The sequence below is a fragment of the Lampetra fluviatilis genome, chromosome 10, assembly GCF_964198595.1.
Source record: "Lampetra fluviatilis chromosome 10, kcLamFluv1.1, whole genome shotgun sequence".
NCBI lineage: Eukaryota > Metazoa > Chordata > Hyperoartia > Petromyzontiformes > Petromyzontidae > Lampetra > Lampetra fluviatilis.
This window is the reverse complement of record NC_136284.1, coordinates 8,143,972-8,168,134: the sequence shown is the minus strand read 5'-3', so window position 1 is coordinate 8,168,134 and position 24,163 is coordinate 8,143,972. Positions and strand designations below refer to the sequence as shown.

The 24,163-nt window shown below is 48.0% G+C and overlaps 1 protein-coding gene across 3 annotated transcripts; it reads left to right on the top strand.

The window, feature by feature from the left end:
* The first annotated feature begins 253 nt into the window (after positions 1–253).
* LOC144934528 (thyroid hormone receptor beta-like) lies at positions 254–24,163 on the top strand. 3 transcript variants are annotated; one of them, XM_078860403.1, is made up of 8 exons: positions 254–519; positions 11,366–11,555; positions 13,684–13,784; positions 14,657–14,804; positions 17,836–18,062; positions 18,912–19,049; positions 20,737–20,995; positions 23,189–24,163. In XM_078860403.1, exons 2-8 carry the CDS (start codon positions 11,390–11,392, stop codon positions 23,428–23,430), a joined length of 1,281 nt encoding a protein of 426 aa, XP_078716529.1. In that variant the 5' UTR covers positions 254–519; positions 11,366–11,389; the 3' UTR covers positions 23,431–24,163. The 3 variants fall into 3 exon arrangements, with proteins under 3 accessions (XP_078716529.1, XP_078716527.1, XP_078716528.1); XM_078860401.1 differs by lacking the exon at positions 254–519 and having other exon boundaries at positions 8,162–11,555; XM_078860402.1 differs by lacking the exon at positions 254–519 and having other exon boundaries at positions 8,162–11,555; positions 23,112–24,163.

Here is a 24,163-nt window from a genome sequence, read left to right as displayed (position 1 = left end):
CTTGCAGTCACGAAAGCTTCAAATCTAGAACAGGCAGACTACTTGACACGAGCACGACGGCGTGGGGAAAAAAGGCAGTCGGTTCCCTATCGGTATTTTGCGTCACGTGAAGTTCCTGGGAGCGGAGCGTGGACAGCGGCCAACTCCAATGTTGAGACGTCACGAAAATTGCCTCCTCCCTCCCTCCTCCATCCCTCTCTACCAGGACGCACAAGCTCAAACGCCGTGACACACGCACGCACGCGCACGCACGCACATGCACCACAACATCCGTTCCTCTCTCTCTCTCGTCGCCACACTGCACCCACAGCCACCCACCCCAATCCCAAAACACCACGCTGCGCGCACATGGAAGTTGCTGCCCATCTCCGCAGCCGTGACATTTCTCGCTGTGGGATCTGTCGCACGTCTTCGGCCTGAAGACTAAAACAAAGCACCGTCGCTCGTAGTCGCCACCAGAAATGTTCCCGTGGATGAAGGGATGCGACGTGTTACGCCAGTAAGAGCTTTGTCCGATGGGTAAGGTGCACGCTCGCGATCGCTCGCAAATATATTCACGCCACGCTGTCCCACACGCGTTGCTGTTGCCGTCGAATTTTCACAATCCGCCGTGTCAAAGCGTCACTTGACGCTTGTGATTTTTTTAAGTTTTGTGATGTTCAATTCATGTCTTGCCCGGGGTGAACTTTCGCGATGCAACAATACTTAAATGTAGAGGCGTTGCGGCGTTTCGATGACACGTCGTGGAATATCATGCCTGCACATGCCTTCTGCCAGTAGTGGATAGACAACGGCAGATTATGACATGTAAATCACATTGCACCCTTCAGGGGTTCTATTTAAGTGTGCTCTATCCATGTGTGATCTGTCAGGTTTGGTTCATTCAGGTGCGGTCTATTGAATGGCGTGGTCTATTAATGTGTGGTAATTTCACGTGTGATCTATCAGGTGTGCTCTATATTCATGTGTGATCTGTCAGGTCTGGTCTATTCAGGTGTGGTAATTTCACCTGTCATCTATCAGGTGCGCTCTATATTCATGCGTGATCTGTCAGGTGTGATCTATTCAGGTGTGGTCAAATCAGGTGTGGTAATTTCACGTGTGCTCTATTCATGTGTGGTTTAGTCACGTGTGATCTATCACGTGAGGTCTTGACTTAAAGCTTTCGTGACTGCAGGAATTCATATTTATTTGGTTCTTTCGGTAAAGTCACGTTGCTGGGTTTAAAGAAAATAACAAAAAAACTACGACGTTTTGATCGCAACACAAGCGGTCGTCATCAGGAAAAGGGGGTTCGCTTCTAAGGGCAAAATGTTTACAAAGGTTTGAAATTGGCGTAGTCCAAATGTTAGCAGCTAATGTTAATGTAAGTGGTGGGCAGCGACCGTGACGGTCGTGGGTTTTCCACCAATTAAAGGGCTGCCAGGTAAAAATTAGCAAGTTAAAGTAAGATCGTTGAGTGGCCTCCACGGCGAGCGCGCTGAGGTGGCTATGTTAATGTGAGAGATTAGCGTGTTAATGTGAGAGATTAGCGTGTTAATGTGAGAGATTAGAATGTTAATGTGAGAGATGAGCGTGTTAATGTGAGAGATGAGCGTGTTAATGTGAGAGATTAGCATGTTAATGTGAGAGATGAGCGTGTTAATGTGAGAGATGAGCGTGTTAATGTGAGAGATTAGCATGTTAATGTGAGAGATGAGCATGTTAATGTGAGAGATGAGCGTGTTAATGTGAGAGATGAGCGTGTTAATGTGAGAGATGAGCATGTTAATGTGAGAGATGAGCGTGTTAATGTGAGAGATGAGCGTGTTAATGTGAGAGATGAGCGTGTTAATGTGAGAGATGAGCGTGTTAATGTGAGAGATGAGCATGTTAATGTGAGAGATGAGCGTGTTAATGTGAGAGATGAGCGTGTTAATGTGAGAGATTAGCATGTTAATGTGAGAGATGAGCATGTTAATGTGAGAGATTAGCATGTTAATGTGAGAGATGAGCATGTTAATGTGAGAGATGAGCATGTTAATGTGAGAGATGAGCATGTTAATGTGAGAGATGAGCATGTTAATGTGAGAGATGAGCATGTTAATGTGAGAGATGAGCATGTTAATGTGAGAGATGAGCATGTTAATGTGAGAGATGAGCATGTTAATGTGAGAGATGAGCATGTTAATGTGAGAGATGAGCATGTTAATGTGAGAGATGAGCATGTTAATGTGAGAGATGAGCATGTTAATGTGAGAGATGAGCATGTTAATGTGAGAGATGAGCATGTTAATGTGAGAGATGAGCATGTTAATGTGAGAGATGAGCATGTTAATGTGAGAGATGAGCATGTTAATGTGAGAGATGAGCATGTTAATGTGAGAGATGAGCATGTTAATGTGAGAGGTGAGCATGTTAATGTGAGAGTTGAGCATGTTAATGGGAGATTGCAGAGCAGCAACCTCGAGCTCGGCGCGCGAGGTGGCTGTGTAAGTGTGGGGAATGTAACCTGTTAATGTAAAATCAGAGAGCCGAAAATACCAGCTAACATCGGAAGGTGGTAGAATGGGAACATCACAGCCAGTTATCACTTAAACTGGTTAATAACGTCCTTCAAATGATTGCTCAGTTTGTACCCATTTCCTCGGTTGATGGACTACGCCCATTTCAAACCTTTGTAAACATTTGCCTTTAGAAGCTAATCCCCTTTTCCTGATGACGACCGCTTGTGTTGCGATGGAAACTTCATAGTTTTTTGTTATTTTCTTTGAACTTATCGACGTGACTTTACCGGAAGAACCAAAGAAAAGGTGTGGTCTATTCAGATGGGCTCCATTCATGTTTGATCTATTCAGGCCGAGTCTATTCAGGTGTGTTCTGTTCACGTGCGATCTATTCAGGCGCGCTCTGTAAGAACAGTACTTGTGCAGGTTAATAGGGGGCGATGCTTGTGTGACGTTTCAACTGCGACCGTCGCTTGCTTGGAGGCAGGCCGGCTGAGCAGGTGAGAGCACAAAACATAAACCCAGCAAGTGCCCCTCCCCCCCGTCACCAGCCCTCACCAAGTTGCCCGGTGCGTGAACGCCGCCACACCGCCTGCCGTTGTTCCACAGGAGCCGACGCACACACTGTTTGGATGTGGTGTAAAAGCAGGTTAATCGGTAGGCTGAATGTCTTAATAATAGCATTAATAAATGTTGACACGTAGGCTTTCGCAATTAATATTATTCATGATAACGTATTTTTTTTTTGGGGGGGGGGGGGGGGGGCGGCGGGGGGTTGGTTAGATCGCGTAATTGTGTCGTGCACCCACCTCCACCCGACACGGCCAATTCGTGAGGTTCGTCACGTGACCGGAACGTGCCAAACAGGAAGACATCTTCACAGGTCTGGCAATCGCCTGGCGATGCTGGTTGTAGTCACCGGCGGAACGTCCTGCTCAATTGTAAATGTTGTGGGCTTGCTCTGTGACACAGCGGTGCGCTGATGTAGTAACACATTGGCACCAGTGCCGGATTATTCTCGTAGCAAAAGTAGCTGCATATGCTACAGGCCGCGCACTTTCAAGGGCCCCACGCTAAATGCTTTCAAGCTATCAATTCTGGTGCAGTGATTCTGCACTTGCTCTATTACTATAGTACTATACTGCCTTCAACTTTTATGAACGAGTGGGTGTTTAAGGTTAGCGATTTGTATTATCTGGCTGTATGGCAAATGAAAAAATACAATTACTTTACTATGCAAGAAAAAAATGTGTATTTTAATATTAACGTGTGTTTTTAATTAGGGTCCCTTTATAACAAATGCTACAGGCCCCGCACTAGCTTAATCCGGCACTGATTGGCACGTTCTGTTCACGTGACAAGCCTTACTAATTGGCTGTGTCAAGTGAAGGTGGGTGTACGACACATTTACATTTACGTGATCTAACCCAAAAAAACTATAATGAATAATAATCACGGTAATTTCTAAGTCCCTTGCAAGTCCACCGCTGGACGAAGGCCATTCCCAGGTGGGGTTGTTTGACCATACTTCACCATGCTGGTCAGTACGGGTTCATTAAAGGTGTGGGGAGCATCCCAGGACTGGTTCAGGTATCACTCAGCACCGATGTTAGCCGTGGCCGGGAATCGCACTCACGTCGCCGGGTTCATAGTGCAGTGCGCAGACCACCGCACATCGCTACTCCACTCCATCCACCGTCCGGTGAGCTGTGGCTTCATTGAATTCCAGCGCATGTGTCACAATAATAACTATTAAATATTCATGATGGAAACTCGTCAACAATTCTAGTATCCTATACTGCGTCGGGTTATCACGATGACATGTGCAAATGTCTCTGAAAAAAAACTAATATATTTGAATAAAAATCACTAAAAATGCAAAGCAAAAATAACCCATGTAGCCTATATAGACTGTTGGGACAAGTGCTGTTAGCGAGTGCTTGTCACAAACACACACACACACGTGGCAAATGTTTGTCGCCATGACCTCAGAGCGAATGGTGAGTGACCCAGAGCAAAACATACAGAAGTTGCTCAGCACTGCACCCAACAGCGTTCACAGCAAGGGCACAGCCACACTTTGGATGTTGGAGGTGTCCGACTCGTGAATGATTCCCAGTGTTTATTGGTTATATTCCAGTGTTATGCACAGCAGAGACTAACCGGGTGAATGAAGCGGGAGTGAATGAAGTCACTTCAGCTAACAGATCTCCATGAGAGTGAACAGAGGTCGCATTAGGTAACATATATCTACGAGAGTGAATGAGGTGGCTTTACCTACCAAATGAATATCGGAAGTCGTGGGTTCGATCCCGACCCTGGCGCCTGTATATTTGGAGTTTTCATGTCTTTCTCCCCGTGGTCACGTGGATTTTTCTGCGGGGTTTCCGGTGTTTCCCCCCACATTTAAAAGCACGCGTTTCGAGTATTTGGCTGCTATACATTTCAGCATGATAAGCCACTTCGTTGAGGGGTCACTTTTTGGCCAGGTCGCTTCTGAAAAGAAGCTTCATAGATCAGTGGGCCTTACCTGGTAAAATCAGTTTTATATTCCGTGGTGCAGCCACACTTGGCTCATGATATATTTTGCTATGCTATACATCGTAATTCACTTTCTTTCTTATTATAATTGTTCTATCTACGTGACTTTACCGAAAGAACCAAAGACTATGAATTCCTGCAGTCACGAAAGTTTTAAGTCTGACAAAGTCTGTTTAACGTATCGATATCTTTGACAGCATGTAAACACGTTGGTGAGTGTCTGGACACCCACAGCATGTTGAAACAACTCGCATAACTGACAGCAGAATGAGGTATCGTTGCTATATTCCTAGACACAGCCAGACAATCGACTTTTTATACGGGGCAATGTGGCAGTCACCCATGATGACACTCGGCAATTCTGTCTACATTTCTTGGCACCAAAAAGAGCTGATATAAAATCCCGAGTATTTGCCATCAGTCGGATAAAAACAAATTCTGAGAACAGTGTAACAAATATTCAGAGGCCAGTGTGACCTTTGCTTACAAGCTTTTGAAAGAAATGGAAAAGCGGTCGTCAAATAGAATGTGATCAAGCCGCCAGCCTGCAAGGAGGCATACGTGTAGAACAATGCTTCGTCTTTAAGGTGGCATTGTACAATCCCTGTATTAACAGCCAGATATATAGACTGGGCTATCATCTCAGCCACTTGAATACCAATTCCCAGCAATTGCTAACATCAGTGCCAAGTGATATCTGAACCGATCCTGGGCCTTTTCTATCACCAACCTGCACTGCCCAGCATGGTGAAGCATAATGGTCAAAGAACCCGTCACGAATGGCATGGTGCAGTGTATTGATACAGTTATTTAAACTTATATTATTGTTGATCCATTAACCCGGGAAGTAGCCGGTGAAAATTATAACAAAAAAATATTAAAATAATGCATTTCATTTTACGCAAACAGCTTGGGCGCATTGAGCACGACAATCAAAAGTTCACACAGATAGGCTGACGAACCTACCTGCTGTATTGCCCTGTTCTGGCAAACCATTTCAGTCAAAGGGGATTTTGACATCTTATAAAATCGCTGCGTGATCCACCAATCCTCGAATCCAAATCGCTGGATCGTTGAGGCGTGCGGTCGGCTGGAGACGGAAAATCCTTCACCCCAAAGAAGCCGGGCAGAATTTCAGACGTCGCATTGCGGTGTAGGAAATGTCAAGCGTTCTTTTTTCTGTGTCTAGTCGCCAAACTTTATTCTAAGAGTCTGGTACAAGGGCAGGTCATTGTGCACTGGTGTCGTAGCCGACAGCCAACGGCGATTGATAACATATATTCCTAGAAACATAAACCGCCAAGGCTTTGTAAACAAATAACTTTTCCGTGGTGTTGAGTTGGCGCACATAAAGATAGGAGGTATGCACGCAGTTCAAGGCCAAATGGGTTAATTTATATAATAATTGCACCAGTATTTTACATATATAATAAATGCCTGTACTGTATGTGTATTGTTCTGTTGAAGAGTGAAATAGGGAATAGTTTAATGAATAAACAAGCAAGCAGGAATCTTCTTGCTAATATAACAAGTAAATATCCAAACGCAACTAAAGTATGACTTTTAATAAAAAAAAATGACAGTCACATTTCCTAATCGCACGAGAAAGCCTCAGCTTGAAGACTTTAATTGAGGTGCAGTCAAAACAATTCAGTCACCAGATAACGCAGCATGCCATTACGTTTTTTTTTCCAAAACGGCTTTAAATTTCGAACATTCTTTAAAAACTGCGATCATTTAACCAGCTCCATTTCATATGATCGTGATCATCGTCAGCCACGATCTTTCCAGCGCCATATCTCACGGTCTCGTGATGCAACGATCCGTCCGGCTACTGCACACGGAGCCCATTTCATTGCTCCATCTCCCTGTTGGACTCCCTCACGGGCGCGTTCTCTCCTTCGGCTGCCACTGAGTCGTCCGACTTGGTTTACCAACCGTCATCCCTTATAATCATGCATCCTGCCCAATCACACTTTTTTTACACGGTCAATATGATATTTTTTTAACTTGATTATGTTTCATAATAAAGGTTTATGGGTTAGATCGCGTAAGTAGAAATGTGTCGCAACCGTCCACCACCCGACACGGCCAATCAGTAAGAAATGTGTCACGTTAACAAAACGCCAATTAGTTACTTCTTCAGCCCACCGGTGTGTTTGAAGAGTGAATCCACAACATTTACAATTTGAGTGCAACGTTTCGCTGGTAATAACATCCAGCATCTTCGGGCGATTTGCCAGAATAGTGAAGCCATCCACCTGCTTCCGGTCTTAAATGGTGCAGCAGGATGACGTCATCATTTTACTGAAGTTACTGTCATTCAAAGCAAATTACATTTCGTTACGTTACTCTACGTTTCTTTACGGTAAAAAAACGATGACTTCCAATACTAAACCTATCAATACACATCTCACGGTTGTTGTCAAAGGGGGCCCCAACTCGTAGCTTTGGCCACCAGGGGGGGGGGGGCGGGGGGGGGGCAAGGCACCCCCTGCCCGCACGCTAGTCACGCTACTGATCGTGCAGCGGACGATCGAGTGGTTATATCTGTTGAGATGCCACCTTCACCGCTCGCCAACGCAGGGAGGCCGTGCGCGTACCGTGGTCCGTGCCGCTTGAATGTCCAGGGTGGTCCAGATGTCGTGTCATTTCCATTTGATTCTCTAAAACTTTTTTTTTAAATAAGGCCCTTTGAAAACAGAAATGAATATGCTAATGAAAAAATGTTTGGGCTCAATTTTTTTTTTTTGGGGGGGGGGGTTACCAGACATCTGGAGCATCCTGTAGAACAGTGTTCTTCACTCATTTTCAGAGTTGGCGGGCGGGGGGCACTTTTGTCAATAGGACATCAGTGTTAGGGCCGCCACACATTTGAAACCCTTGGGTTTTCACATTTGTGTATTGTCGGGGGGCCGCACTAAAGGCCACCAAGGGCCGCTAGTGGCCCGCGAGCCTTGCAATGAAAAACACCGCCGTAGATGACCACCGACGCGATGGAATGCGTGCGATGGGCCTCGCGTGCACGCGGCCGACAATCCCTCGTTCACCGCCACTGCCTGAGCAGTGACCGCCGCTCCACTGCAATGCAGATAACCCACTCCCAGTGGAGACTCTGCAGCGTTGGGGCTGGAGGTAGAGGGGGGCGGCTCGAAGGGGCTGAGCACCCCCTCCCTGCTGAAGGCTTCAGCTGCCCTCATTGATTCTTACAGTCCGGTCAAAATGTCGGTACAATACACACGTAGCCTCGCCACGCGATCTATTTCACGTTGCACGTTTATTTAAAGTTATGTTTTTGTTTAGCATTGGCTGTCTCGTGCCCCCCCCCCCCCCCACACTGAGTTTCGTATGCCCACCTCCCGAGTTAAACGAGATCACACTACAGGGGTGGAACTCCGGTGTACATATTTTTAAAAGTAAAATCCAACAACGGATAAATGAGCGATGAGCGAGTAAACATTGACGGCATCGGGGAAACCCTACATTGCCCAGCGAGAGGGCGTCAATAACAAAAACCAGGTACGACCCACTGAGCCGTACAGCTCCTTTTCAGAAGCGACCTGGCCACAAACGATAGCTCAACGAAGTGGCTTATCACGTGGCATTCCACGCACGTGCTTGCGGTGCGAGAGACCGTCGTGCAAAAAAGATGCGACTCATCGTCGTTGCATCGTTTGGTCGGAAAGGGCAAATAAAACGATCATATTGCAAAGCAGCTCTTTTCAACTACCCGCCTCTGGCTTTGTCGAGGTGTCTCTGTGGGAGTGATAGAATAATAATAACATTACGGCACGGTCAAGCTACGTGTAGTCTGCAACACGTAGTTTATGCTCAGGGTATAAAGGGAGGCGGGGGAAGCGGTGGGGCGGTGGTTGGCACACGACGCTATGGACCCCGGCGACCCGAGGATGATGTCTGGCCGTGGCTCACATCAGAGGCGCGTGATATCTGAACCTGTCCCGGGTGATCCGCACTCCCCGCCCCCCCACTGATGAGCGTGGCTAAACAACCTCAACGACCTCCATTACCGGCACGGCGTGGGGAGGCATTCATCCAGCAGTGGATTGGCAATGGTCTGTATCGTAATTAATTCATTGATTGACTAATAAAGCTCTTATATCCTATTCAGAGTAACAACCTTCGTCTGACACCCATCTTCGCGTGAAAAGTATTGGCAAATAAGTCACACCACAACTGAATTTTCACATACCCCGCCTTAAAGGATGACCGCTTGACGCACTTGCACAGAAAGCACAATCAACTGGGACCTAATAAAACGAGCACGGTAATGCGGGGGGGGGGGTGTTATTTCCTTTTACACTTTTACCGCCGCAAATATTTATCAGCTCGAATTATTATTTGCTCAGACAGCCAGCCACCCAAAAGTTCCCCGTCCTGTTTATGGCGAGCGTAATGTATCCGCAGCTCCGCGCTCTGAGCATTACAGCCGCGTCGCTGGCTCAATTCCCAGCGATGGCTCGCGTCTATAATCCGGGGTCCTGGCGACAAGTGGTACATTTCACGGCGTCGTTCAGCGCGGTTTTTTTAATATCAGCGCCCGAATAAAATGCCGCGTCTCGCGGTGGCTTGAAAGTGCAGTTCCTTTCCGCGGCAAGGAAGCTCGGCCCATAAGGTGAGCACAATTTCGAGCATTTCCACCTCTTAATCAGTTCTAAACGCTGCACTTTAAACTTAAATTCGAGATTTACGTTTTTGGAGCCCATGAAGCGTGCGGCAGGCAGATGGCACTGACGCCAGCGTTGTTCACTCAGCTGAGACAGTAAGTGCACACATCTGTGGAGTTTGCCCGTGCCAACAGCAACAGCAAGCAACATATTCAGAGGATGCATGGCACTGTCATTTATATCGTGGCATTGTAATTCTTCATTGCACGCTTCACTTATGTGCGGATTCCAGATCGCCCATTCCGCTCCGCTCTGTATGAAGAAAACGTCCGTGTCGTTGGTAATCGGCACCGCACAGCTATTTGGCTCCGTGAAACAATGGTGACAGTTTCTGGAATCCCCCGTCACCACTGTCCACGCAGCAGTACGAATGGTGACACCGCAGTCGGTCGTGCGGGTAAAGCGCGGGATACACTCAACTCTTCCAAGATGTCTGACCGGTGTGGAAGAGGAGGCCAATTACCTTTGAGACGGGGTTTTTCTAGACCCCCCTTGAGTGGAGGTCCTTTTGCCAGCAGTGGTTGTGACTAGGCAACTGCAAGGCTGCACTTTGACCTTTTATAAGCTGTGGGCAAGAGCGCTGTAATTACGTGAAGGGCACAGGCATTTGGAAATCTTCATTGCACCCTTCACTTTTAAATGCATGAATGGGGATTGCCCATTCATCTACTCTGTGTGATCAACATCAGCATTGTTGAGAATTGGGGACTCACAAGAATCAGGAATCTTGAGATTCACCCAGACAAAACCCACGGAAAACGAGTTTGACACAGAGTGAGTGACCTTGTATAAAGTGGGACCGTACAACATCTTGGCGGGTAATGATACAATCTGCTTTTGTTTTTCGTACATTCAGCTCGAACTCGAAACCCCTGGGTTTATCGGAAACAGCGTGACGCAGTGCTGAGACTTGTGCCTCACGCCAAGAAAATCCTAAGTTCAATTCCAGACTCTTGCATCTTTCTGTGGGGTTTGCATGTTCTCCCACTTTGGGTATCCTACGAGTTCTCCAGTGTCCTCCCGTAGCTATAAAATAAAAAAATAAAAAAATAAACACATACAAAGTAAGTGGTATTGGTCAAGCATGCCGACGCTGCAAAGTAACCTGCAAATCACTCAAATTGGATAACACATAGCAACATCGCCTCCAACTGAAAAAAAAACTTGGCAGGATGTTCCTTGGAACGAGTCTTGAAACTCGGTGAGGCTTTCCTGGGTAAACAAACATATTAGTAGTAATCATCAAAATAATAATAACTATAGATTCTAACAGCGCGAGGAACGTCTGTGACGGCCACCTCTTAATTCCGCTCGTTTTGGCACCTTACCTAGCGCCCCTCCGCTTGTGTTAAATATTGTGCCAACATTTTTTGACTTGACCACAACATTCTTAGAATGGGGGGCTAAGCCATCAGCGGTGGGGGCAGGGGGACAGCCCCCCCCCCACACCACCGCCGTTACGGGTCTGTACACACCGATGAGCCGTCTGCACGCTTCACAATGGATAGACGAGCCCCTGAACGGTCATCAACAAGAGCTGAGTGGATGAACGCGACCGGAGTGGCGCGCACCTGCCCCCGGGTCGTCTCTGTCTCTCTCTCTCTCTCTGTCTGTCGTGTGACCGCGCGTTGTTGCTGTCAACCGTCGGTGCAGCGCGCGTGCCTGCGCGGGCGTGAGATGGACGCGGGCGAGCGGAGTGGCGGCACCGCAACACCCGGGCGCTCGGGCACAGAGTTCCAGCGGGTCGACGGGGCGGCGGTGGTGGCGGCGGTCGGGGACCCCGGACAACTCGAGCGGGAGTTCCCCGAGCGCACGGGCAACGACGACAAGCAAGGGAAGAAAGGTGAGAGCTCAGGTGGCTGGGTGGATTAGGTGGTGGTGGTGGTGGGGGGGGGTTGTCAGAACACAGGTACGATTGCTGGATTCAAATAGGGTTGTTAGCCACCTTGTGATGAAATTTGGTTCTCAGGTGGAGCGAATTGGTGGACCGGTCACCGATGACCTACATAAGAGACCCATAGACGAACACAGACAATAATCGACTCGCATAGGACTCGCAGATCTGCGGAGGTCAATGGAACGGACGTGAGATATTTCGACGCATCTCCGCTCGGGTTTTCCGATGAGTAATATAATCGATTCTGATGATCGGGAGAGTGTTCGATTAGTTAAATAGTCAGAGATCCCGGATCGAACCAAATTGCTGAAACGCAGCCTCGGCAATCTGCCTCATTGTTGGTGGCGGAGGCAGATTCAGGAATGAGGCAATACAGAGTGCTTCAAAAAAATGTTAACACCTATATGGGACTGTCGTGTTTAAGAATACACTGTAAGATGATAACAAATGTATGTTAATAGCTTCAAAAAGAGTCTCCACTTGTTCGCCATCATTGTCAACACGTGGCCTGAAATCTTCTCCAGGTGGTCTCCAAAGCCTGGAGGCACATTTATTGTGGCATTGTTGCAAATTCTCGGAAGTGTTCACATTTTTTTTAAGCACCCTGCATTTAAACATTCGTCAACATGGGCATCAGAAGGTGCGTGGTGTGGAGTGGCGGGGCACAGTGGCTCGCACACTGCGGCACCAACCTGGTGGCTGGTGACCTGAGTTCAATCCCCGGCCACGCTTAATATCCGTGGCGAGTGATATCAGACATGGTGCTCTGGGTGCCTACTCCACCAGCCTGCACCACTGAGCAGTGTGGGCGAGCACGAATCAATGTACGAATTACCGAGATGGCGTCGGGAGGCACCTTCATCCCACAGTGGACATATAGATAAAATTTACATACCGTGTCAACCCGTACGGTTTACCCCGTATTCTTGTACAAGGAAATAGAGTTGATTTGAAGCTTTCGTGACTGCAGGAATCCATACTCTTTGGTTCTTTCGGTAAAGTCACGTGGGTAGAAAATAAAATAAAATAGATCACGACGTTTCGGGCGCAACACAAGCGTCCATCATCAGGTCATCAGGTGCTTTCCCACCTGATGACGGACGCTTGTGTGGCGCCTGAAACGTCGTGACTTTACCGAAAGAACCAAGAAGATAATTTAGTTTTGTCTATTTGTTTGTGTTTTTCCCCTGTGATGGGACTTTGTAGGATGAACGTAGAGATTTATAAGGGGACTGGGGTGAGCAATAAGGTCTGAATTGGTCTGTAATAAGGTAGGCACTGATAAGGGGTTGACAGGTATGAAATTACGACAATTAAATTATGGCTTTGCGTTCAGTATTCATGCACCAACGGAATTTGGTTGAGATCACGTGATATTGAGAGTTGTAATTCTCACGGTCTCAGTGTGAATGTGTAATTTCCTGCAAACGTAGTGTCGTGATGTTTAACGAAGGATAACCAATTCAAGTTTGAAGGATAACCAATTCCTATAGATGCTTTCCAACTAAGGCTGAAGGCGTTTATGCATTACTCTGTCCACTTGTCTGGAGTGGAACTATAACTCTCGTGAATGTGATCTGGTATGAACAGATCTGTAGTAAATGTGTTGATAGTAGTATGAGCATACACTATTAAAAACTGTTCCAATTTATGAAAGGGTTTTCCCAAAATTCGGAGACACCTACCAAGAGCACTGCCCTACAGAGCAGGAAAAATATAAAATAGGTGACAATTTGGGCAGCTTCCCTTTCTCGCAGCAGAGAGATAGAGAAGGCCAGACGGATTGAGTAAATAATAGTTTAGAACGGCACTATGATACAAACATACTTTGAAGAATGTTTACAGATGAGCAGACTAAAATTGCCATATGACCAGTTACCCATCGGTAGATATAAAGTAACAGACAAACCCTTTCAAAATCAACAAGGGCTATTCACGTATATGATGGCTTCTGCACTGTTGTTTTAAAGGAAATACTTCCGAGGACAAACGCAAGCGGGAAAAAGCATGACTTGATCAACGCGCGTGGCACCCGCTCGTTTCGAACCGTCTCGTGTGCTGTGTGCCCTCGCAGTGTACATCCCCAGCTACCTCCTGGAGGGGCAGCCGTGCGCTGTGTGTGGTGACAAGGCCACGGGGTACCACTACCACTGCATCACCTGCGAGGGATGCAAGGTGCAATGCCGTTCCTCTTCCACGCACGCGGGCACAGCGCAAGTCCCGGCTTCTCCGTAAAAAAAAAAACCGTTGCGGATACCGACGCCGTGAGAAACGAGTTGTGATGCAAAATGGCCGGGGGCGGCTCAGAGGCTCAGAGGTCCCGAGCGCTGAGCTGGTGCCACTGAGATCCTGGGTTCGAAACCAGGAAAACCGTCTTTGATCAAACAGGCTTCTCAAATGTCGAGCGAGTCAATGGTCTCGGACCAGTCACCAACAATGACTGCACAAAAAAAAAACACAACCCATCGCGTACATTTTTTTTTTATTATCCTGCACTCAATGTGGCTAAATTCCAGCCCTGAGAAATACAAATACATTATTTTGGTGGCACAGAGTGAGTAGGAAAGTGCTGCCATCATCTGCGTGGACCAGAGGTTACTTTGATGAGATTTCACAAGTGGTATCCCTTTTCAAGGGCCGTGTTCTAACACAAAGGGTTGCACTGCTCATTGAGAGTTCCGCGTTGATTCTACGTCTTGTGACATTGTGCCCGCTGATCGTGCAATTGGGATCAAATTGGGGGAAAGCCAAAAACAATGCATGGTTGCGCTTTATGGTTGAGGTATTGCATGTGCTGGTTTGTCAATTTAGACCGCTTTTCTCATTAATGTGACAAATATTTATTCGACCGCCTCAAAGACATTCAGCTATTAGTCGTTTTCGCCGTCATTTATCCAGCCCACCGGAGTTTATCTACTAATTCTTGCCATTTTAAAAAATGTTCCTCCGCTCCCAACCGCCAACACCCCAACTCCATACCTCTCCCCCCCAAACCCGCCCCCTCTCTCCCCTCTGTCTCTTCCATGAACCCCGTCGCTCGACGTTAGGGCTTCTTCCGCCGAACCATCCAGAAGAGCCTGCACGTCATGTACGTGTGCAAGTTCTCCGAGACCTGCACCATCGACCGCATCAACCGCAACCAGTGCCAGGAGTGCCGCTTCAAGAAGTGTCTGGCTGTCGGCATGGTCACCGACTGTGAGTAACCGGGACACCGCGGCTCGTCCATTCAGAGCTTCCCAAGCGCGCTCGAGAGCCTGTGACCAAATCAACCGGAATGCGCCAGATTCGTGTCGGAGCTCGCAAACTAAGCCGGCGGGGTTCCAAAACCCCGGCTCGAGCACCTTGGACGGGCAACCGCCACGCATGAGACGGACGTCGCGGGCTGTTGTCAGCAGATGCGCAGTGTGGAAAAATGCATTGGCTGTACGGTACTGCGCTCCATCCTCTATGCTTCACCGCCTTCGTCATCCCGCAGTGACCATGCAAGCGTGGTGTTATATTGCTACGTAACTCCTCGTCCGGCAGTGGAGCGACGAAAGAGCTACACGGGAGGGTACGGCCACGGCACGGCCGATCTCTACGGAGCTGTCTTCTCCTTCCTCCAGCTCTGCGTTTGCTCTCCGATTGACCAATCATAAATGAGCTGTTCAGTCTGGGTCTATGAGCTGCTGTCAGATCGATTATAATGGGAGGCTAAGAAGAACAGTGTAATATATAGTCAGTTATGTACAGAGGCCTTGATTTTAAGAAAGGTGCCATGAAGAAATACATACTCGTTGGTTCTTTCGGCAAAGTCACGTAGGTATAAAATAAAATAGATCAGGACGTTTCGAGCGCAACACAAGCGTCCGTCATCAGGTGGGAAAGCATGGTCTGCTGCTGATGCAGACTGTTTTTAAAGGTTTGAAATGGGTGTAGCCCAAGGGTCATAAAGAAGAAATACAAATACAAGTTGGATTTATTGAATGAGTTAGTACTCTAGTCCACCCACTAGTGGTAATTGTACCATATAGTCATTTTGTAGTAATTTTAGGCTGAGCCGACCTGGGGTGATTCCGATGAAGTACACATAACAGTTACTAATAGTGTTATCATCGAAATTTTTAACCTGAATTGTTTGAATCGTCTGACCACTGTGACACACACACACGTATAGTCGTATCAAGATCAAGAAAAATGTGGTTAAAAAACAAACTTCTGTCTCTTTCTCAATTGTATTCTACTTAAAGGAAATATATCTATGAGAACTACTTCAGGTGACCTTTTTTATCCACACACACTGTCCACACAGCGTGCTAACAGACATATACTTGCTGCATGGTATACAACCCATCTATCTCTTAATTATCAGAGTGTCGCCAATTTAAATGAACGAGCACATTTTAAACTTACATTTGTGTTGTGTACCATCATCAGTGAGCAGACTGTGACCATCAAACTCGTTACACATCTGAACACATGTTACGGAATGGAAACCCATACACGAACCCACGATCTCAATGGTGCCAGCTCACTCCTCTAAACCCTGAGCCATAAGCCACCTCGATTATAGGACTCGGTGATCAAGGGACATCACGGAGGGGGGGGGGCAGGGCACTCAATATGGGAGGGGGAGGGTGGCGGGCGGGGGGGGCTGACATTCACACCCTCAAAATAAAACTCCACAAGTGGTACACTGTAAGTGCATACTTTGGAGATCGGGTGTCGGCTGTGCAACTGCTTTCGGATCTGGCAGAAGGAAGGAAGCGATACCGGCATTGGCTGCATTGACCTCGATAACTTGACATGTACTGCCTCCCTACCCCCGGGGGGGGGGGGGTACGTGGGCGGGGGGGGGCACAGGGGGCACTGCTGTTCGTTAATAATAATAATAGTATCAACTTGTAACCCGCCACACTCTGGAAGAGAGAGAACGGCTCAGAGGCGCGAGGAACCACGGAAAAGCGGGAAAGGCAGCCAGGCGGTGAACCGGTGCCAAATTCCCTCCCAAGCTCTGAGGTCCTCTATATATACTGCATCGCGCGCTTTCAGATGCGCACCTGCAGCCGTCTGGAACGATCTCTTCCGATATTCGGAAGCCGCTAGAGATATGCACTTTTAAATATAGATTGAAAACTAATTTCTATATAGCTGTTTTTTTGTGTTTCGTTTGTTGTTCTTCCCAGCACCTCCGATTAGCACGGTTGGCTACGTACAGTGTGAAAGAAGTTGGAAAAAAACACATTCAGGTGTTATCAGTCAATGAATGAGTACATGTGAGAGAAAACTGGAGTACTCGGAGGAAAACCCATGCGGGCGAGGGGGCAACACTCTATCCCATACAGATGAAACAGATGGGAGTGCACATTTGCTGCACCGCTTTCTCCTGGCAAGCCAGTGTATGACACCTCGATAGCCACGGGAAGGAAGTTTCACGACATTTGTGTGGTCCACGAACCAACCCGTGCTCCTTTAATTCAAAACAAAACATTCGTACATTTGGTGTTCCCGACATTCGTACAGCATGAGGTTATCACAAAGGAACGATGTTTTATAGACGGGTAGTCTGTACAGCAGTTTCACAGTAGGGGGCGATGTTGCTGTGTGGCTTTGCCCAATTCGGTAAATTGCAACTCCTAATTTCTTTCGGCAAATTTGGGTCGTGATGCCAGCACACACAGCCTTCGATATATATTTTTAACCCTTTCCCACTCCGAGATGTCTACAAGTTGCAGGGTGGGTCCCGTTCACCGCTGAATCTCGGAACGTGCAAGCGGTTAGCGTTAATTTTATTCATAGAGGCACAGCACCGTTGTTTTTAAAGACATTGTACTCACCGCAGAGAACTGTAGCGACACGACCGCACTCTATGAAAGCTGGCACCAAACTGTGCCACACGCCCTCCTGCATGGCCTAGTTGGAGCCTCGCCACGTTTTCCGACCTAAAAATGTACCAATAAAGTTATTTAATTTTTGACTAATGACGTACACGTACACGTACGTCATCAGAATTAGAAAGGGTTAAGCAACATAATGGATTCTTTAACGTCCACTGCGAAGTAGATGGCACGCATTTTTTTCGTGATTGTCCCATTAACCAGGGCTGCCGCTAGGCTCCAACCGGGGGAACTTCTGCACTGAGTGATTAATGCGCTCCTGCCCGGCCGTGCCAACCGCCAAGGAATCTGCCGACAGTGCCCGTGGAGGTTTTCTCAGGGTGGTTGCTCTTTCTCTCGCGCACGTGCAGTGGTGCTGGACGACCGCAAGCGCGTGGCCAAGCGTCGTCTCATCGAGGAAAACCGGGAGCGGCGACGGCAGCAGCAGCAGCTGGCGCAGAGGGAGTCGTCGACGATGAGCGGCGACGCGTGGGGAGTGCCCAGCCCCGAGGAGTGGGCGCTCATCCAGAATGTTACCGAGGCGCACACCTCCTCCAACGCTCAGGGCGGAGACTGGAGGCACAAGAGAAAGTTCCTGGTACAACTGGGGGGGGGGGGGGGGGGTATCGTGGTGGCTTGAGCCCTGCACGGTCGTGTGCCTCTCACCTGCACGTCACGGCGGTTTCACGCCGCAGCCAAACCGCTGAGCAGATCGCCGCTTCAAACTTGGAGCCTGAAGTCTCTACCGTGAGCGACCGGTTGCGCAACTGCTCACAACCGGTTGCAGAGACTTCCGCCCCCCAACATATAAACGATATCGTCGCGTGCAGCCCGGTTGCACGACCGATGGCTCAGGCACGGACCTTTAGGCGTTAGCAGAGCAATCGAGTGTGCAGGCGGTGTAACTGCAGTGGCACTCGGCGTGCACTCGGAATAGCAGTGCTCCAGGCACCTTCACGTCGTGTGCAGCTCACGCCGATAGTGGAGCGTAACAGCCGCGCGTCGCTCCTCCACTTGCATGGGAGTGTGGTGGATGCACGGTGCCTTTGTCTGCTCCCGATGAGTTGTTTGCTCATTATATTTTGAATGTAGGGCTAGTGGCTCTCGCTTCTTTCGGTAACCTGTTACAATCCTTTATTGCCCGTCGGGGACAAAAAACCCCATTTGTCTTCAAGTTGATGGTTGTGGACATGTGATGGTTTTGTGTAGAGACTAAGACATCAAATGTGTTTTGGGTGTAATTGCTGTGCTGTCATTTAATGGGGGAAATCCCACACGGCCATGAATTTTTGTTCAGAAGAGCGAGACGAACTTGGGGTCTTCCGTTTTGCAGGGACAGCCACTCCTCTGGAGTTCTCATCTCGGAGAAACGTCACTTGAGGTTTGCCAAACAGAATCAAATCGCCTTCGGGTGCAGAGAATTTCACGGACGCTGTCTCCCCCGCAGCCTGACGGGGTAGGCCGGCCCTCGGCACAGAACGGAGAGATGGTGGACTTGGCCGCATTCAGCCTCTTCACCAGCATCATCACCCCGGCCATCACCAGAGTGGTCGACTTTGCCAAGAAGCTCACGGGATTCCTGGAGGTAGAAGCTTGACCGCGCGATACTCTTCGTGACTGTCCCATGACCTCCCCACCCCCCCAAAAACGACCCGAGATGCGCTTGATCTTATCTCAGTGGAGCCTGGATAAAGCTTGGTTGAGTCAACCAGCAAGTGTTAGAGGCTACTGCTGCGGGGGCTACGTGGTGGGCAGCAGTGTGCAATGCGGCAATATCAAATTCTTCGACTGTGATCCTAGAATCGCACGTCTCTGCTCACCGCCTGCATCAACATGCGCTGACCGGCATGGTGAAGTATGGCGTGGGGAGGCCCTCATCCAGCGGTGGATTGACAAACGTGTATTTGTCGGCTGATTCAAAGAACTCGGGTTAAATTCCTGACCATTATAACACCAGCGATAATTAGAATGTGAACCTTGATCTCCAGTAGGTCAGCTCAGCCTAAAATGAGTACATAGCCAGTGCTGTGCAGTCATCGTCAGCACTACGGAGACGAAGGAGACAGGGCATGCGTTGGACGCACCACCTCTCCATGCCCTGTTTTCACGTTAACAGGCGATTGGTAACAGCACTTTCCTTGACAGTGTGTAAAAGGCTCTGCTGGACTGGGCTAAGCAAGTGACTAGTATTCACAGCCGCAGCTCGAGGTACAGTAAAACCTTGGATTGCGAGCATAATTCGTTCCGGAAACGTGTTTGTAATCCAAAGCACTCGTATATCAAAGCACTCGTATATCAGTTGTGATCACGTGACGCTCGGCAGACAAAGCGTATACACGTACTACTCGTGTTGCAAGACCTCGCTCGTTTATCAAATTAATATTTATTTAAAATTTTTGCTCGTCTTGCAAAACACTCGCAGACCAAGTTACTCGCAATCCAAGGTTTTACTGTATACTGAATGTGGACGTGCCGGGCGTGGAAGTATTTTCTCGGTCGTTGGCCCGGTCCTTGAGATGAAGCCGTCTGTGTGTGTGGGGGGCGGTGACATGGCCGAGGAGGACATAAACAAATCCGCGGCAGAATTGATGATAAATTAATCAGCGACAGAATGAATGATGTTAATTTAGGCCCATATATGGAAGAATTGGGCGTGATCAATCATTGATCAAGAGGTGATCGAGCTATGGTTGAGCATTGAGTGACCATAGCTGACGATTCCCGTTGCTCTATTCCTTATTTGGGCAAGAAAACACCCCAATAACCGTATTTGGGAAAAGCCACGCCCAATTTCTCCATATACGGGCATGAAAATGTAACACTTTTCATGAATTGTCGCCGATTCATTATGTGCTGTTACAGCGCGTTTGTCGCTTATTGAAAAGTTTCGCAATTTGAGCCCCAACGGCCGCCCTAGTTAATACTGCTGGTATATTAACGTGAATACGTGCCGCTTGTTTTACAGCGGATGTTAAAGAGCCTTTGACGTTATTCATAAAAGTTGTAGGCCATGTGTAACGACGTCACGGTCCAAATTTAAGTAAAATATTACCCGCGAATTACTCAATTCGGGAACCACATGGCACCTTCTTCCCTGGCTGTGTACGCTCCTGCAGACTACGTCTGTGGAATACGGTGGTAGCTGACGTATACATGTTGAACTTCTTCCACACCGCACGTAGCCAACCTTGCTAATCGGAGGTGCCCGACGTACTTGTACTCCAACACCAAACGTACGCGTGACTCGATTCTATGTGCACGTGCCCGCCCAGCTGCCGTGCGAAGATCAGATCATCCTGCTCAAGGGCTGCTGCATGGAGATCATGTCCCTGCGCGCCGCCGTTCGCTACGACGCCGACAGCGACACGCTCACGCTCAATGGAGAGGTGGCCGTCAGGCGCCAGCAACTGAAACACGGCGGACTGGGAGACATCTCCGATTCGATCTTCGAGCTGGGGAGGTCGCTCGTCAGCTTTGAGCTCGACGACACCGAGGTGGCTCTGTTGCAGGCCGTGCTGCTCATGTCTTCAGGTGCGATGGGTTTAAAAAAATTTATGTCACTTATTTTTATTGTTTTTCCTATTTCCCCCTGATATTGATTGTTGTGCTATCGGCATCATGCCATGGAGTGAAGTGTCCGTTTGGAAACTCTCACAGGGACAGTGCATCACTTGTGTTCAAGAACGGTTCATGGAAGGTGATATCACAGAACTACTTGCTGATGTCCCTTCGAGTGATTTTATTTCCCACATACTAGGGCACTGCACTTTCCCACGTACCCAGGCTATCAAGTACTGTCCGTCGCATGACAGTCAAACAAAAAAATTAGATTCTCAACAGCTGGAATGTCACCAAATGAAGTGAAAACACAATATTGATGTGATGTTTTTTGTGTGTAGTCATCCGTGACCGGGCTGAGACCATCAACTCACTGCACCTGAGAAGCTGGTTTATCCATAGCTGACTGAAACCTGGATGCAAAAGCCAGTGTCTCAGTGGTTCTGTAACCCCTGGGCATCCCAGCCACCTCGAGTCAGGTGCGTTAATTTAATGGCAACAAATCGTTTAAATACGAATTTCAATTAAAGCACTTAAATAAATAAGCAGTTTAACAACACACAACTTTAATGAGGCCTTTTAAAAATGCATTATGAGAAACGAGCTGGCCCATTGCCAGCTCCTCACTCACGTTCGTCATCGTAAGCGTGAAGAACAATAGTGGATTGAAGCGTTTGTTGCAGTGGGGGAGATGGGTGCGGCGGTGCTCGTGGTGAGAGAAGGCATCCACTTGAGACCGTGAATTCCAAAAAGGTCCACGTTGTTCAATTCGGAGTTCACGTTTGGTAACATTTGGCATGGCATTCGATCCCAGCTGCAGATGCATGCATGCTCTTTCACATAGTCGCAAACTCGTTAGCTTCTCAACAGTCCCAGAGTGGCGAGATGTTAACTACCTCGCCTTGTATACAGGAGGCCGTGGGTTCGATCCCGATCTTGACACCTGCATATTTTGAGTTTGCATGGACTCCCCATGGTCGCATGGATTTTTATCTGGGTCCCCCCGGATTTTCCCTCCACATTGAGAAGCATGCCTTTAGAGCAGTGGTTCTTAACCTGGGGTGCACGCACATCCTGGGAGTGCGAGATGCCCTTTTTTGTGGGTGGAAGACATGGCCAGATTGTTTTAGAAGGTAAATCATCGAAACACAAATTAAGCACGTGCACGTAAGACCAACTACTTTTGTTTCATCAAACCCTCTATGCATTCATTAACATTATATATTTTGTAACGATTGAAAACCAAAGGAGTGCAATGCTGCAGTAAAGGTTAATAACCACTGCTTTAGATGATAAGCCACTTTGTTGAGCTATCATTTGTGTCCAGATGGCTTCTGAAAAAGAGCTATCTAGCTCAGTGGGCATTACCTGGTAAAATTTAAAATAGTTTGGTTTTAGAAATAGTCCCGGCGACTTAAAGCGCCCTTCTTGGTGTGTGTTGTGCCCACACGGCGAACGTGCGCTTGTGCCTGCTGTAGGAAAAGCCAGTTGAGTGCTTTTTTATTTTATTTTTGTCTGTCGCATTGTTGGATTTCTTTGTAATCTACACGCACCGTCCCCGAAGTGAGTGCATCAATGCTGAGTCGGTATGCGCTCCACATCGTTTATCTTGTACCATTATACGCACATTGCACGCACGAGGTCATTCACCAGCCTTTATCTGCACTTACAGACAATCGCGAATTACATGCTGAATATACAGTGCAGTGATGTAAGTGAATACAGGCGGGAACTTTTTTCAACGCATCCAACGGATAACAAAAAATGCATTTATTCCACTGACACATGTGTGCGCCTCTTGAACGACGGTGCAGCGGTTAGCACATGGCGCTATGGACTTGGAGTCCCAAGTTCGATCCCTTGCCATGGCTAACATCGGTGGCGAGTGATATCTGAACTGAGATCCTGAGCACCTTCACCAATCCGTTCTAACTAAAGTGGTATATTATGGTCAAATCACCCCCTCCAGCCCACCCAGGCTGTTCGATAGCATAAGCCCCGTAATTATCAACACAATTTCAAACTTAAATCTCGTTCATACTGGATCAACTTTAAAAGAGTTCTTGTGGGGGCCCCCAACCCATTACAGACGGACAGAGAGCTCACGTACGAATGCATTCAACCGTAGCCAAGCGGGACGTGAAACGTCTGACGTCCTCGTCGCAGACCGCGCCGGCCTGTCGAGGCCAGACAAGGTGGACTGGATGCAGGAGCGGTACCTGCTGGCCTTCGAGCGCTACGTGCGGCGGCGCAAGCACGGCATGCCCTTCTTCTGGCCCAAGCTGCTCATGAAGGTGACCGACCTGCGCCTCATCAGCGCCAGCCACACGGACCGCTTCCTCAAGATGAAGGTGGAATGCCCAAGCGAGCTCTTCCCTCCGCTCTTCCTGGAGGTGTTCGAGGACTAGTGCGGCGAGGGGGGGGGGTTGGCGCACGCGCGTGCATGGACAACCTCGTCCTAGACTGCCGCGTGGGCCACCTGTCCTGCTTTTCCCAGGAACCTCTCTTTGAAGTGGCTTGCCATCCTGGGAAGTCTGTAAGTCTTCCCAGAATATTAAAAGTCCTGGCTTTTGTTGTCAGTCGCGTACTAATAAACCACTTGAGACAATGCATTTACATGTAGTTCTCAACTCTTCTGGTATTGTCAGATATTCTTCTCCTTGTCATGACATGTCCTGGTTTTTGTACCTCAGAAGTGGCAACCCTAACACCAGGACAGCAGGACAGTCTTCGGCTGCCTAGTTGGGGCAGCACTAAAGAAAGGAGGAATTCGACAGATTAGTTTGTATGGCGGGTTCTGTTGCAAACAAATGTTGTGACAGCAATGGACCGTCTATTTTTAATGCACTGAAAATGTCAATATTTGACGTCAATTTGTAAATGCTCCAATGCTATATTTTTGAGGGGAAAAGTGCGGTATCGTGAGTGTAAATACATAGTTTCTCAAAAAGCACTAAAATATATGTAAGGTATTTTTTAAATGAAATTTGAGTACACTAGGTATGTTACGAATACCGTATGACCAATACCTATGTTGTATTAAAGATGATGCCAACATTTTACTCAGGTATACGAGAGGCAAACACTTTATCTGTATAAAAAAAATCTAATAAATCTGAATGCTTTGCATGTTCAGTTTTA

What these genes read in the sequence shown, in the direction of transcription:
- LOC144934528 (XM_078860401.1), top strand. Translation starts at nt 11,213, where the DNA reads ATGGATAGACGAGCCCCTGAACGGTCATCAACAAGAGCTGAGTGGATG. An exon ending in CGACAAGCAAGGGAAGAAAG is followed by an intron (nt 11,556 to 13,683) that starts GTGAGAGCTCAG and finishes GTGCCCTCGCAG; the next exon opens with TGTACATCCCCAGCTACCTC. An exon ending in GGCACAAGAGAAAGTTCCTG is followed by an intron (nt 18,063 to 18,911) that starts GTACAACTGGGG and finishes TCTCCCCCGCAG; the next exon opens with CCTGACGGGGTAGGCCGGCC.